At 41.2% G+C, this 15,601-nt stretch overlaps 1 protein-coding gene across 2 annotated transcripts in view; it reads left to right on the top strand.

Moving 5' to 3' along the window:
• The first annotated feature begins 628 nt into the window (after positions 1-628).
• LOC112149219 (rho guanine nucleotide exchange factor 26) overlaps positions 629-15,601 on the top strand; it is a 27,482-nt gene continuing 12,509 nt past the window's right edge. Inside the window, exons 1-12 of one of the 2 annotated variants that reach the window (XM_024276782.2) lie at positions 629-1,089; positions 1,440-2,752; positions 3,205-3,256; positions 3,370-3,512; positions 4,657-4,713; positions 5,864-6,024; positions 7,492-7,644; positions 7,739-7,868; positions 8,372-8,446; positions 10,404-10,493; positions 10,656-10,804; positions 15,187-15,369. In XM_024276782.2, the coding sequence (XP_024132550.1) occupies positions 1,505-2,752; positions 3,205-3,256; positions 3,370-3,512; positions 4,657-4,713; positions 5,864-6,024; positions 7,492-7,644; positions 7,739-7,868; positions 8,372-8,446; positions 10,404-10,493; positions 10,656-10,804; positions 15,187-15,369 (2,441 nt within the window). In that variant the 5' untranslated portion in view covers positions 629-1,089; positions 1,440-1,504. Of the gene's footprint in view, positions 1,090-1,433; positions 2,753-3,204; positions 3,257-3,369; positions 3,513-4,656; positions 4,714-5,863; positions 6,025-7,491; positions 7,645-7,738; positions 7,869-8,371; positions 8,447-10,403; positions 10,494-10,655; positions 10,805-15,186; positions 15,370-15,601 lie in introns of both variants that reach the window. The other variant, XM_036214730.1, reaches the window with a different exon arrangement.

Below are 15,601 nucleotides of genomic sequence, written 5' to 3'. Positions count from 1 at the left end.
TATTGTCTCCTAGCGGCAGAACTGGGGAAGTGCAAAATATTTTGTTTTTTCCCCTCACACACTTCTTTGCCTGAGATGGATTTTTGACCTTCTGTCATTTGATAAGAAAAGTCTTATTGATGGTTTTCTTTCTGGTAGTTAGAATATTTCTGTGGAAAACACAAGTGTGCAATAATATGATGCTACATTAAAACAACAACAAAAAAACTGATTCTGAATGCAACAAATGCATTTTCCCACTTTTGACTCGAAAACTGCCTTCTCTGTATTTTTACCTGTATAAGATGTACCCCGAACCTCTCCCAATAAAATCTGGGATGTGATATGTATGTATATTCACATAAAGAAATGGATGGAAGAATATTTTTTTTACTCATATTGCAATTTCGTCCTGAACCGCACGATGGCGCCAAACAACAACTGGCTGTTGAGAATGGGAAAAGCTTTATTAATCCCACAATGGACAAATTGCTATTAGTGCAGAAGAAAATATACAGAAAAATCCTAAAAAAAAAAAACAGAAAAAAATAAAATAAAAAATGAACCAGTACATACAAATAACCCCCCAAAAGATAAATAAATAAAATAAAAATAAATACATGCTTACAAGATTTAATTTTTAATAGACATTTTTAAACCTATTTGCACCAATAATAATAATAATAATAATAGCCTATAAATAAATAAAAAAAACAATGAGGTGAAAAGTTTGTTTTAATTTGATACATAAAAAAAAGTTTTCTTTTGACGCATCACTTCTTGCCTAAAGGTTGCAGCAATTTCCCCCTAGTTGGGTCTTATAAATAAGTAGCTGCTGTTTGCCTCCCTCTTCTCCACAGCCCTATTCTCCTCCTCCTCCCCCCTTCCTCCTTCCTCCTCCTCCTCCTCTGGTCATAGAAGCTCCTCTGCGCGCTCAGCTGCGCACAGACGCGTAAAGCCAGCTGGAGTTCCCACGAGTCTCCAGTTGATCAGAAACTCAATAAACTTCTGATCCAGTTCTCTATTATAGGTATTTGGATTAATCAATTGTCTAGAGGAGTTTCTTCTATGACCGTTCGGATCCTGGAAACGCAGATCCACAGATTGAAGGTGAGTTGGACTTTAACCTGCTGGAAACTAGTTTCGTTCAAGAGTGGTGCACGCCTCTCTGCGAGCTGGTAGTTTTAGAGATGAGCATTTTCATATGTTTCAGAAGTTTAGATTTCTCGCTGGTTGTATCTCAGCTCACACTATCTGGAGAGTTTCACGTTTAATTGGGGCACTTCGCCACAATGAGCAAACACAAAAGAACAGTGGTCTGTCCTCTCTGCTGTGCTCTGTGCCTGCAGCTGATCTTAGTGTGTTTGTGAACTGAAACCACCGTTAATGAGTAAACCCTGTGAAAGTAGAACTGTGTGCTGCTGACAGATACTGATTCTTCACTTTGTTTTAAATCCCAGGGGTTAACATTTACTGTCGTCAGGTGTTTCCTCATAAAAGAAAAAGACCCACGAATGCAACAACCATGGATGTTGGCAACGATGTAGATTTGTCCAACAACAACATCACACCTCTGTGGAAACCGCACAGCAGCAAACTCCCCCAGAACTTGAACAAAACCAGACAACGACCTATCAGTTACCACCACAATGGCGTGACGACTTCTGACTTCCACTTGGAGAACGTGGACTGCTCCTTTACTCCCAACCAGCCAGCTGAGAGTTTGAACAGAGTCACCCTAACTCATGTCCTCCAAAAACCCTCCAAGAAGAGCAGAATCGTCCGGAGCTTAAGCAGCGGACGCCGCACCAAAAAACATGTCCCCATGTCCAAAGTTAGGACTGAGGACAACAGAAGAACCTCTAATGGAGACAATGGCGTGGAGAAGGCTAAGAATGGACAAGCTGTGTGGTTTGAAAGGCGTCTTCAGGACAACCAGAGGAGTCCGATCAAGGATGACACCGACTCAGCCTCAATGTCTCCTCAGACACCTGAAAACCACCAAGATTTGTTCTCGTCGAGCCCTTCTCCGCTGTCGCATCTGCCCCTCACGCCCTCTCACAGCTCCACCTCCAGCATCCCCTCGCTCCTGTCCCTGAACTCCTCAGATCCTCCAACCCCACGCTCCTCATCCCCAACTGACAGGGCCCAAACGCCAATCAGACAGTCGCCAATGTCCCTCTCACCCTCATGCAGCACAAAGCAATCCTCTACATCTTCCTCAATCTCCCCATCACCTTCCCCCTCTGCCTCTCCCGCTACCCCCGTTGTCCTCAGCACCCACAGTCCAGCCGCTCTGAAGATGGGCACCCAGCAGCTCATTCCCAAAGGTTTAGCCTCTGAAAGTCGGCACAGTAAGCCGCCCGGGACACAAGGTCAGGGTTTAGCGGGACTGCTGGGCGTGGACCACTCCAAAAGATCAGTGAAAGCTCTCAGTATGGTGGAAACGGGGCCCTACTTCTCCACAGGCTCAGGCCATGGTGAACACGCAGACGAGGATAATGACAGTCCAGGAGCTCTACGGAGAGGCTTGAGGAGCACGTCCTACAGGAAGGCGGTCGTGAGTAGCGTGGACATGGACGACTCGATGCTGATGAAGCCCATCCAAAGCCTCACATTAAGTCCAGTCCAGTCAGCACAGAGCCCAACTATTCCCAGCAGTCCGGATTCAGTCAAGACTTTGAGTCCTGGGACTCCAAAATCCTTGAGTCCCAGAACTTTAAAGCCCTCAAGTCCTGGGATGGAAAACCAGAAAAGTGGCGGGATGGTCAAAGTGAGTATTTTTGATCTGAAATGCAAAGAAATTGTGTCTTTATGAGTGAACACTATAAAGTGTGTAGAGGGTTAGCTCAACTATTAGTTTGGGTCTTAATGAGGTTACGGAAACCTTTTGTAAAAGCAATTTCAGTTAAAACCTCAAAACATTTTTCTTTGAATTTCTCTATGATAGTTTTACTTAGACCAGCCTTTTGAATTAGGGGCATTTCTGAACTGTAAATCCCTGCTTTGGACTTAGTGCTGTGGCTCTGGCACAGCAGCACCAGACGTTACGACAGAGCCTTACAATGAAACAATTAATGTGATTGTTTGAAGACGTGATGTCACTCGATTCTGAGACTTGTAAACGCACAGTAGGTTCAGAGAAGGGGGTCATAGTCGGGTGACAGAGGGGTCTGTTTCTGTTTTTTCTCAGTGTAACCTTTAATTTTTTTATTTCATGTTTAGAGTCCAGATAAGAAAAAAGTCTTGGTCTCTCAGCCGACTTTTGACAGCGAAGGTGAGACGCACTTACGGTTCTTGTCCCTCATCATCCTTCGAAGCATTACACCCATATCTCTTTCACGGAATGCATCATAAATAACCAGACTTCTGTTTAATGGTTTTTCTCAGAAGAGGAGCTGTATCAGAACTACAAGGAGAAAGCTTTACACAACGACTCGGACGAGGATGCTGATGCCCGAGAAATCAAACCTGATGATGGCATCGTGGTGCAGTACAGACCCTTGCGTACCACCTGGAGCCAACTCACTGTGGTTAGACTTTTTTTCTTTCTACCAACACACAGTCTCTGCTAAAATTAGTTGTGGAATTCTGGTGCTCTAAAGAATGCTGTCATAACCAGTTTGGCCACCCTCCATACCCTTCCTCCCTTTGCGTCTGCTTCCCTCTGCCCCTCACTCTCATTATCAAGGCTGGGTTGTTCTTGCGCCACTCGGGCGGGATGGGAGGCAGTCAGTCAGTCAGAGATCCACAGGATGTCTTGGAAGTAGTGCCAGTGTGTTGGCGAAGTGTGCATCATACTGCAAATATGCATAACATGTTGCATGCTTGGAGAGACAGTGGAATCTTTTGGAAGTAGATGAGCAAACTCTTTTTTTTTTTTCTTTACTGAAGCATTCCTGTCTGTTTATTTGCTTTTGCAAGTTGGGGACAAATATGGCTCATGTCATCCAAGAGCAATTAGCATAGTTTCCAAAGTTTCTGGGCGTATGCATATGAACTGGAATCAATCGCAAACAAAAAACAATCTAATTTGATTTTATTTGTCTGACTAAGAGTCTTTGTTTTGCACAACCATGTCATTTATTTGTCAGTAATGAAGCGGAAAGACGGTAGGACTCAAACCTGGCTGTTTCATCAACCCAATCTGCAAATTTTCCTATCAAACCGAACTTACAAAGAAGGAAGAAATATTTGTCCTGGAGAGGTCCACCACTTTACCATCTCTTTGTAACAGAAAGGAAAAACGACCTCTTTGTGAAGCATCATGAATTTCAAGATTCCAGAATAGCTTTTAACTTCCCTTAAAACCAGCCAAAGAGACACTTACATAATTTAAACTATGCACTATCAGTGGAATGACTCTTTTCAAAGTGAGTTCAAGAGCCTCCCTTTAATCTGCAGTGCTTTGTTGCTACTAGGAGTTCCCTCTGTCTGTATTTGTCCTGCTTTCAGCTCAAATCTCTCTAATCCCATGGTGAGCTTCAACTTCAGCAGCTCCTTACTCAACATGTCATTCAGTGTTTTCCTGTCGTTATGTGAGGAGACTGTGATCTAACTCAAATACTGCACACCCGTATAATAACTCTGCAAAGCCTGTGAACTAGAAAAAAAATGTCAAAAGTCTTGTTTAATTTTGGTGTTGGGGTCAATGTTCAAGTGTTGTTTTCCGTTTAGGTGAAAAAAAGTGGTTTGTCTGACAAGGTGAGCCAAGAGGAACGCAAAAGACAAGAGGTAAGCTTTTTCTCTCTTCTCCAACCCCACAGTCTAACTTTGAGTGTTCTAAGGTAGTTGGCTGCCTATGTACTTCCTTTTTAATCTAAGCTCCTTTTCAAGAAAAGTATTTTAAAAGTACAATAGGTACATTCATGACTGTCTCCGGTCTGTTATACCTTTTGAAGTGAAAGATCCACATCACAAATACTTTTGTAAGTCATCTGGAACCAGAAATGGTTCTGAAGTATTTGGATGTATATGGTTTTCTTTAGCATACCAGACATGACTAAAGTCTGCTGGTATGTGAGGTGGGTTGACGGTGCAGCTCCTCTTCTTTGAGTGTCTTGCTGAATCAGACATCTGAGAAATATGAATCCTATTTTTCTTCATCCAGTCCCTTTTGGGATCACTGAGCCAACCCAGCTACTGTTGGGAGAAGGCGAGGTTAACCCTGAACATGTTCCCAGTCTGTTGCAGGGCCACGCAACCACACACATACAACCAAGGCTGGATATAGGCGTGGGCAATGGGGACAATGCCTGAAAAGGCAACACATTCTCACTCCCAAGTCGTCACATATTGACGTTTGGTTAAGGACCCCTCTGCGTCACTTTTTGACACTTTGGGTGTCCCCGAGTTGTTGTTTTTCAACATACTGGATGTTCCCATTAAATTGCAGGTCCCCAACCTCCGGGCCGCAAACCAGAAGCCGAGTGTTGAGGTCCCTTGATTTCACAAACAGCCAGCACGACAAAAATTGTCAACTTGGGGACACCCAAAACATCAAAAAGTGAAATGGAGGGGTCCTTAACCTTGGGGAGGAGAATGTGTTGGAACAGGGCAAAAACCAGTGTTCTGCTTGTCCCAAGCCCGGTAAATGCAGAGACTAGTTTCAGGAAGAACATTCAATATAAAACTTATAAGACATACAGGTCAATGGAGGAGACAGATATGTGGTAGATGAACTGCGTTGATTATAGCTTAATTTTCTATGCATTTTAGGGGCTCAGAGTGACATTACACCCCAAACTCTCAGCACACTCACATTTGCAACCCTGTTTTTCTACGTACACCCCATAGTGGGGCTGGCTAAATCCAGGCCTTCATACACCTCACGTGTGTCTTCAGGTACCGTAACCTTAAACTGCTTTGTTGTTTTCCCCATCAGGCCATTTTTGAGCTCATCTCGTCGGAGCACTCTTACTTCCACAGCCTGGAGATCCTAATCCGTCTCTTCAAGGACTCGGCAGAGCTCAGAGAGACCATGACCAAAATGCAGCACCACCATCTCTTCTCCAACATCTCAGACGTCTGTGAGGCCAGCAAGAAGTAGGTTCGAGCAGGATGCTTTCCTCGCTCCAGCGCTTGGTGTTCCTATTCTTGTGGCTGTGAACTTTTGTTGATCCCAGACCGATGGAAACACTCGTCCATCAGAAGCCTTAAAAGCCGAGTCTATAAGGAAATCTGGGCTGTGTCAACAATTAAAGCGCTCGTTCTTTACGCCGTCATTCCTGCAGATGATTGACGGGAGGTTTTGTAGTCCAGCTGCTCTCTCTTGAGTTCAGCCATGAAGTCATTTCACGTTCACATCACCTCTAATATGTTTATTTTAACACATGGTGAGTGCAAGTCTTAATATCACAGTGTTTGAACACATGTGGTCTTAGCAACGATATTTTATTTTCTGCTCATTTCTCACTTTATTTATGTACTTAAACTTTAAAAAGACACTTATTTGAATGTTTGCAAAAAGAGAAAAAACATTATTTAAATGTAATCTTTTAGTCTGTTTGAGTGGTGAGTTTCGAGCACTTTCTGTTTGCATTCTCACCGAGCATTCCATGACTTTACAGTTCAATTGTTTGTCACATTTCCGCACTTGCATTCCCGTAGCAGATTGGGAGTATTTATTCATTTTTGTGCTTGAAGTTATTATCACGTAATATGGACAATAGGGGTTTGAGAATTCCAAAAATAATCTATTTGGCGTTTAGACACGCTGCAGCCTGTCTCTGTCCTCTCCGTGATACGTAACGCCACAAGCATTGCTGCCAGACTTTACCCTCCACGCCTACAAACGCGCGAGAGCTGGAGATCGTCAGACTCGATACTGGTTAAACAAGATCTGCTTTACTTGGAACCGGCATGCTTTGACTCAAGCGTCAAAACTACCTCATTCCTTGTCAGCCTCTCCGAGTATTTCAAATGCAGGTGCTTGTGTCGTTTGTGACTTATTTTATACATTTGAGACAAATCAAAAGTTGCATTGATATGCCGAGTAATAATATAACCCTACACTATAAAACATTAAATCCCACCTTGATGACACAAAACAAAAACAATTGCTTGTTGTTTCTTCAACTATGTGTTTGTGTGGGGTTGGTGGGAAGCCTTCCAGTTTTGCTTTTGCAGATGAGCCCAAATCCCATAAAAAAGGACATCCTGTGTCTGTGCAGCAGTTTCCTGTTTGTCACTTTGGGTTGCACTCACAAAAACAGATTTTCCCCTAAAGTCTGACAAGTGGAGTGTCGTTAAATTGGCCATCTGGTTTAGTCAGGAAGAGAAAAAGCCTCTCTGTGATGGTTGATGGTAGGCTGTGTCTATTTAAAGTAGTAAAGAGTTCCTATTGGGATCCTGACGTGGGTTTCGAGGTGAGGTGTTTGTGGTTCTCCCCTCTCTGTCCTGTGTATGTATTTTTTTTCCTTTTCTGGGAGATGATGCATAATTTGATGATTGGTGCAGCTTTCCAAACCCCAGGCATGCTGACCTTATTTCTTTTTATCACTTTTTGTGTAGGTTTTTTAAGGAACTGGAGGAAAGACACGAAATGAACATAGTCATTGATGACATCAGCGACATTGTTTGCAAGCATGCCGAGTCCAACTTTGACCCCTTTATCACCTACTGCTCCAATGAGGTCTACCAGCAGAGAACACTACAGAAGTTGGTGTAAGTGGCCGAGGAGACACACACTCTCTTATCATGTCGCCCTCATACCAAACCTTCTTTTTTCATTCATTTCTTCTTGTTTTTGCTCCCACAGTTCCACAAATCCAGTTTTTAAGGAGGTATTGACCAAGATAGAGGCCCACCCAGACTGCAGGAACCTCCCGATGATCTCCTTCCTCATCCTGCCCATGCAGCGGATCACCCGCCTGCCTCTGCTCTTGGACGTGAGTGAACTGTGCAAACAAGCGGTGGAATTACTGGATTTTTTTTGACAGCCTTGCAACTGTTTTGTTTTGTTTTTTGCCTGCGCCGCCCTGACGGATCTAACGTTTTGGGTGCGTTCTAACCTCCAGCATGTTTGCTTGACCTCACTCCATTCCTTTGTAATCCCTAAAGGTTTAGCTCCACTTTCCTTCTCGTGATGCTTCCTCACTTTCATGCTTCCTTTGCCACTTTGTAATCGTTGACAGTGTGCTTCCCTTACTTTCTTCCCTTTTATTTGCCCTCCCCGCCCTGCCTCATGGTAGTGTCTCTCATGGGGTACTTGTGTTCAAACTTGTTCTCTCAACGGTTTTTGGATCTTGAGAAAGTTGTGTGAGAGATCCTTTATTCCCACAGTTATAATATGTTATTATTCCTCTGATAAGAGTGTGGTTTGTGGTTCACGAATGGAATAAGTGGGTTAATTTTTACTGTGATTTTTTTTCCGTGTACTTTTGTGTTTCAGACTATTTGTCAGAAGACACCCAAAAACTCCAAGCAGTACGAGGACTGCAAGACTGCTTTACAAGAAATCAGCAAGGTCAGTCAGTGGTTGAGTAAACTTACTTTTTAGCCATAAAAATTCTTGTTTGGAACTGAGCTGTTGAAGAGATTGTGAAATATATTTATAGATGTTTGTTGGATGTGACACAACCTCCTCTGTTTCCTTTGATTTCTGTGTTAGCTTTCACGCTGCTTTCCTCTTTTTTCCGCTGCTGTTCCCTGAACAGAAGGCATAACAGGTGCTCTCTGCGTCTGTTTGGCCAAATTGGCCCACATTAAAGGTCACTTGTTTTGCCATGTCCATTCAGAAGGTCTCCTTCTCTGTTCCTGCAGCAGAAAATGACAGCACAGTTAGAGATTGCAGGTCTCTAAAAAGTTTTTTTTAAGTTTGTAAGTGCCCCCTCCCCAATCATGATTGACGCACTATATTTTTGCCATTTGTTGAAGACCCCTTTGATAACCTTTTGATCTATTTAAAAGCGTTTCCAGTAGTCTTTTGATTTTATTATGCTGTTTTTCGCCAAAATAATACACATAGCTTCTGTGGAGCGGCAGGTGTTTTTTAGAAATTCACCTCCAAGTTTCTGCCCCAAATTCGCCAACACATTCTCACTCCCAACCCGTTATATATAGACGTATGGTTAGGGCATCCTCCAAGTCACTTTTTGTCATGTTTTGGGTGTCCCCAACCCTCGGGATACAGTAACAGACGCAGAACTGGTTCCGGGTTAGGGTACTGGTAGCGGTCCGGTCAAAAGTTTGATGTAACCAATAACTCTGCAGTGCAGCGGCCCTCTCTTCCTGTCTGGGTTGGGGGGAAGCGAGGGGGGCGCTGTTGCCGTTGTTAGTGCTTCTTTTAAACTTTAAGGGTGAAAATAGGAAGAGGAGGAAACACAGGCTCAAAGCAGAGGTTTGTCTGTTTTACTTTTATAAAATTGCTTAGAAATTCTCTCCCTGCTGCATTTTGGTCAAATAAGACTAATTTAACCAGCAATCTAGTGTTTTTTCTTGTTTGTTTTTTCCCCCACACCTTTAACTGTTCAGATCCCCTTACTTTCAAGTGAATTGTGAGCTGGTCTGTGGTGCAGCCAGTTAGCGCTTGTCTCCAAACGCAGAGCTTCCTGGTTTGATCCCCAGTTCCACCAATCTCAAACTCAATGAGAGGCGGAAAATCATTTCTTTGCCTAGGGTGCCATGAAGCCCAGAACCAGGCCTGGGTCCGGTCCACGTCCCAGCACTGGTCCAGTGCGCGTCCCAAGACTTAGGGACTCCTGATTAGTGTCTGTGGCCTGGTACCAAGCGGCTTTCAGACCGATACTAGTCCGTTGCCTGCAAGTTGAGGACCCCTAATTTAATGGAACAGCCAGCACTTTGAAAAACGACGAATTGGGGACATCAAAAAATGACGCAGAGGGGACCCGAACAATATGTCCATATATGATGAGTTGGGAGTGAGAATGCATTGGATCCAGGACTATATGAAATATTTGAATAAAGAAATACTCAGAAATGCAGTTATAAACTGAATTTTAGTGACAATTTTAAGAAAAATGACACAAGACCATGTTAAAAACACTGAAAAAATGTTTTTTTTTTTATTTTTTTATAAGAGTTGGCTTTTAGAGCCTCACTGAAAAGAAATGAAAGTGAAGAAGAAAACCATCATATCAAGACATTATTGCATGAATTTCCAATACAATGTCTCTGCCTTGTCCAGAGCAACTTAAAAATTATTCATTTTAAGATTGTGCTGCAATTATTGTTAAATGTCTTCTATAATTGTGCAGTTTGGCGAAATTCACATTCATGTTTTTTGCACCAAAATGTATTTTGTAGTTATATAAATCTATAAAATTAACATTTCACTTAAAATTATTGTATAGTTACAATAAATTGATTAACATGGCAAGTTGGGACGTCATAATGTGGATGTAGCAGTAGCAGAGGGGTTCTGATTGCTGCATTGTGATGCTTGTGCGTATGTGTGAGAGCAGGTGGTGCGAAAGTGTAATGAAGGAGCCCGGACGATGGAGCGAACGGAAATGTTGTGCACCATCAACTCTCAGCTGGAGTTTAAGATCAAGGTACTGACACAGAATGATATTGATGAATAATTCAGATAATAATTCAGATTTTCTCATAATTGGATATATTGTCTGATAATAAATGTCTGATTACTTTAGAAATCATACAATGAACAGATTTTTGGTGTGCATGTAAGCAGCATCCGTGTCCTCCTCCTGCAGCCGTTCCCTTTGATCTCAAGCTCCAGATGGATGGTAAAGAGAGGGGAGCTGACCTCTTTGGTGGAGGGCGCCTTCCTGAAGCGAACATCACGGCAGCACGTTTATCTCTTCCTCTTCAATGATGTTCTCATCATCACCAGGAAGAAGAGGTGAGTGGAACTGAATGTTCTGACTATGTTTGATTTACGCGGTGTTTCTGCGGTCTGCAGACTTTCCGCAGAACTATCTTCTGTTGGTTTAAATGCACTTGGACTCGCAGCTAGCATCCAATTGTTTTTAGAAAGGAATGCTACTCCTTTTTTTTAATGCTGCACAGATTTTCAGAGATATTTTACGACTGAGCAGCAAAGAAACCTGGCATCACAAATCTGCCATCAAATCTTTCATGGCCCGCATGTCTGCTTCCCCTTTTGTCTGCCGCTTTACATTACAAAAGGGGGTCGGCGGTGCTCCTTTAAACGACGTGGTCAAAATTTACTTACATTTCTTTGCCAGAAAAATCTTTCTCTTCCATTCCCTTCTGTGTCTGGAACTTATTTTCCCGCCATGCGTGGATTAATACTTACCGAGAATCACGAGGGAGGGGAAAAAGGAACTCAAAAAAAGAAATTTTTTCTGGAAATCTGATCTGGGATCTCAGACGACAGGCTCCAGCACTGCCCAGGTTAGAAGAATTTCTAAAAAAAGAAGGGATCTGGCGTTTGGGGCTGTGTGTCAGGATGAATGTGAGAAACTGTTGGAATATCGGATTGTGCTGTGGTGAGATGTGGAGCCGTGCTGTGGCACGCCACTCTCCTCTGCACTCCATCTGCAGTAATGAAAGCTCAAACTTCAGAGGTTCATGAGGGAAACAGCAGGTCTTAGAGACTCCTGGGGCTAACTATATAATGGCTCTCTACTTTGTCATTTAAAGCTTTATTTGGCTTTATACATGTGTTTGGAATTCTTTATATAAATATATGTAGTAGCATTTCATTCACAAATGAGAGTTTTGTGACTAAATAAAATAAAAATAAACTGTGAATGAGTTCCTTTTTGTTTGTGGAAACATTTGTTCTCCTTTTGTTACTAAACACATTTTTGGGGTTAAAAAAAATCTAGAAGCAGATTCTAGTTAAGGTTAATTTATATGAAAACTGGCTTTATGTAATCAGAAAAAAAATCTGATTTATTGTCCCAAAAAATAAATAAAAGCAAGTTAAGTACAGAAAAAGCTTGAAAATTGACTTTTAAAGTGTTAACTTAAGGGGCACAACAACACTGTGTAAGCCCTGCTTTATAATGATAAAATATATACATATTTATTTATATATTTATAATGGTAATGTTATTTGCTTTCAATTCTTTGTTTTACAGACTCCCCCTTAGACTGTGAAATATTCGTGCACAGTTTATTTTTTGAAGAACCACTCCAATGAAAAAAGTGTTCTTGTGGTTCTTGTTCATGATGGAGAACCTCTCTATATAAAAATATAAGATTAAATGAGAGTTCCTACATTTTTCTTTATTCAAATCGTTGTGAATTAGGAACAGATGAAAAAATGCTGTTTGAAAAAGCTTGTAGAAGCTACTACGGCAAGCCACAAGGTCCCTACTCAGCTCCGTTCTGATGCATGCACTTGCAGACAAATAGATCCATTAACATCTTTGTTTTCCTCGTCTGAGCTGTTATCTGGATCAAAACTTTATTCTTTCTTTTTTTTGTGCACCACTGATGTTAGGTTATGGTGTAAGCTAGCAGGAGAGAGTATAAAGAGATGGATGACGGGAAGAAGAAGCGGGCTAACTCGGCACTAACAGTCCCACCCACAACTCGGATGAATTTGCAATGAACTACTGTTGCTCTGCAGAAACTATCTCCTAAAAACGACAGATTTGTAGATTTTTGGCTAAAAAAGGGCATAAAAACACAAAAAGATAAAAAAAAGATGAGTGGAGTGGAACTTTAAGATGTACTTTCCCAGAATATAATCAAACTTTTGATTAAAACCACTTGTTTGCTCTTCTGCTACAACTATTAAAATGTATTTTAGTTTTGAATACCTGTTACTCAACTTCATGTCTATATTGGTTCAATTTCGTGGTAAATTAGGAGAAAGTGTTTCCACATGTGCTTTTGATCATGAGTTCAGTCTGCACTGGAAGCCCGTTCCATGTCAGACTTGTGTCACGCTCCAAGTGCTGAAGTCCGGGGAACACTTACATAACATTCCAGCTGGTTCCTCTCTGCTCCTCACTTCCCTCGTCTTCCAGTGTGAACGCTGAGCATCATGTGAAACATGTTGTTTCCATCTTTGTTGTTTTTCTCACCAGTTTTTAGTTTTGTGTTTGCTCCTTCCATCGCGTCAACATTGAGAATGAAAATCATTCCCATGTGCACGTGCACGTGTCTGCCTGCATGCTTGAGCTGGACTCCTATCTAAACATCTTTTTCCAGGGATTAGTCCGCTCCGTGTGTTTTGTGCAGATCTAGGTGAACATGAGAATGTCGAGCAGCTGGGCACAGCTGTGATAACGTTTAGCAGTTTTTGGATCCGCCTTTTTCTTCCATATTTTTCCGTCTTCACACCTTACTGCCAAGACGGGATCCCAGACAAAAGCCACTGCATCAGTAGTCTGGAGTGTGGCAACTTTTGGGTAGCTGTTTAGTTGCACATGTCTGAAACTCAGCAAACAAATATGCAGCCGCCCCGCCCTGTTCCATCGGGGATCCACACTTACGCAAACAGGATTTCTGACATTTCCTTTGTACTGCTGTCACCAACCAAAACACTCAGATATTGGGAACAGATTCCTTTTATGTCATCTATGAACTTCTTTTCTTGGGTAATGCTTGATATTGTTGCATTAGGGTTAATAATGTGCTTAGAATAAATGCTTTTTTTTGGCAAAAATGTTTTTAAGGAAAAAGAAGAAAACATTTTTGACCAAAATACCAACATAACTTTTGTCAAAAACAAAAATCTAAAGAGTGTACAATAGGAAATGTCTTTTTCTAAATCATTTTTCTCGTTCATAATTTTATTACTATTTAAAAAAAGGGAAATCCTATCAGGAACCTGTTTCCTTCTACCACACATATGACTGGAGACGGTTTTCCTCTTGTCTCACTAAGTCCCTTCTTTCTAAAACCAAGTGTTTGCTGATGGTGCCCTGTGTTAAGGTACTGTCTGTACCCTCCCACACACATACTCTCAGTACTTGACGGACTTGCTGAGTCGGCATAAAAGATGCTTCAAGATTTGAAATCGAGGTTTTAATTATTACGAAATCTGCTATTTCATTAGTAATCTGGCAAAAGGAAGAGATCCAATTTAATTTGTTATATACTTTAAAATAACTCCAGCTCCTCAAACGGTTCCTCCTTTAGTGACCTGATGTTTGAGGGCAGGATGGATGAGCACATGTTGTCCTGTTGATTCTCAGCTATTTTTAATCTTAAATTCTAGACACAGTAGTCATGTCATGTTCAAAATCAGACTATAAAAATGTTGGTGTTTATGGCAAAATCAACTGAACTATTTTTCTAAGTGTTTTAACAGCTGCTAATTTGAGTTTTAGTGAAAATAAAGCTCAATGTAGATTTATTTTGTATTTCAACCAAAGCAAAATATGTATTATGATATTATTGATGCATCAAGATATATATTGTTTTATTTTGTTTCACATCATTTATTGAGTTATGGTTGAATTCAGGACCTTCCTCTGATGCATTCCATCAAATCTACAGGTAGTGTTTACTAGATGAGTTTAAAAATAATAATTGATTTTATTTAATGTAACTATACTAGTCTTGTCCGTTTTAACTTTTGTCAATTTAAATTCCCCTAGTGTAGGATTAAAAAAAAAACATTAATTTAATATTATAAATTGGAAATATTAACAGATTTTTAGTCTGAGTTTTGCTGGCTTCGCCCCAAACTTTATGAGAAGAAGTGTCAAACTTACTTCTTAGTATTCTAGTTCAATAATGTGTGTGGGGACCTGAACCTTTCCGTCTCCATCATCTCTCCAGTGGTTTTCCAGGCTACGGTGTGCTGGTGAATGATGGAAAACTTTGTCTGACTCATCAGTCTTAGTCAATTAAAGTCAAACTCACCTGTCAGGATAAACTCCACCCCCACCATGCACATCATCAATGAAATATTTGGTAACACTTAATGTTAATTTGTCCATTCCAGCTCATTAACAAGTCATTGATAAACTGTTACTGAATGAGTTATAAATAACTTGTTAAATAACAATTCACAGCTTGAGGACAGTTGATAACTAAGACAACTTACAGCTTATTCACAATCCACCAATAATTAAGTTATAGTTATAAGTCATTAACATATTACTAACAGATCATTTATAACTCGCTAGTTAACAGTTTGTTAGTTATGTAATTTACAATGCATTAACTAAATTTTTAGCACTAGTAGATAGTTAAAGTGTTACCAAATATTTCAATTTGAATGGCGAAATGTAACAAATGTGATCTGAGTTGATGCAGTGTTTTGAAATGCTCTTTTCTGTCTTTCTCTGCCAGCGAGGACAGTTACTCTGTGGTCGACTACGCTCTAAGAGATGAGATCTCCGTTAGCCTTTATCAGCCCGATGACCTCAAACCTATGCTGAGCCCGCGGCCGTCCTCCAATCACCTCTTCCATCTGTGCTTCGAGCGCAACCACTCCGGCGAAAGGATACAGAGGATCCTCGGGACCGAGTCTCTGTAAGTGAGCTTCTTCCTCTAACTCCGACGTTTTCCTTGAACTTCTACTTCAGTTGCTCATGAACTTGATGTTACGCCAAGAAATGATGAGTCAGTTACACTTTGACTTTTGCTTTGACAGACTTTGAGGCGTTATCTACCTGTAAATACAAAAAACTGTTTCATTTTCTTCTATGCTGAACAGTAAATGCAGCGGATTGAAGGATTTTGGTCCACAGCTTTTTTTGTTGTT

Source organism: Oryzias melastigma, linkage group LG13 (assembly GCF_002922805.2).
Source record: "Oryzias melastigma strain HK-1 linkage group LG13, ASM292280v2, whole genome shotgun sequence".
Taxonomy (NCBI): Eukaryota; Metazoa; Chordata; class Actinopteri; order Beloniformes; family Adrianichthyidae; genus Oryzias; species Oryzias melastigma.
The sequence above is the reverse complement of the archived record's forward strand: the minus strand, read 5'-3'. Positions and strand labels throughout refer to the sequence as shown.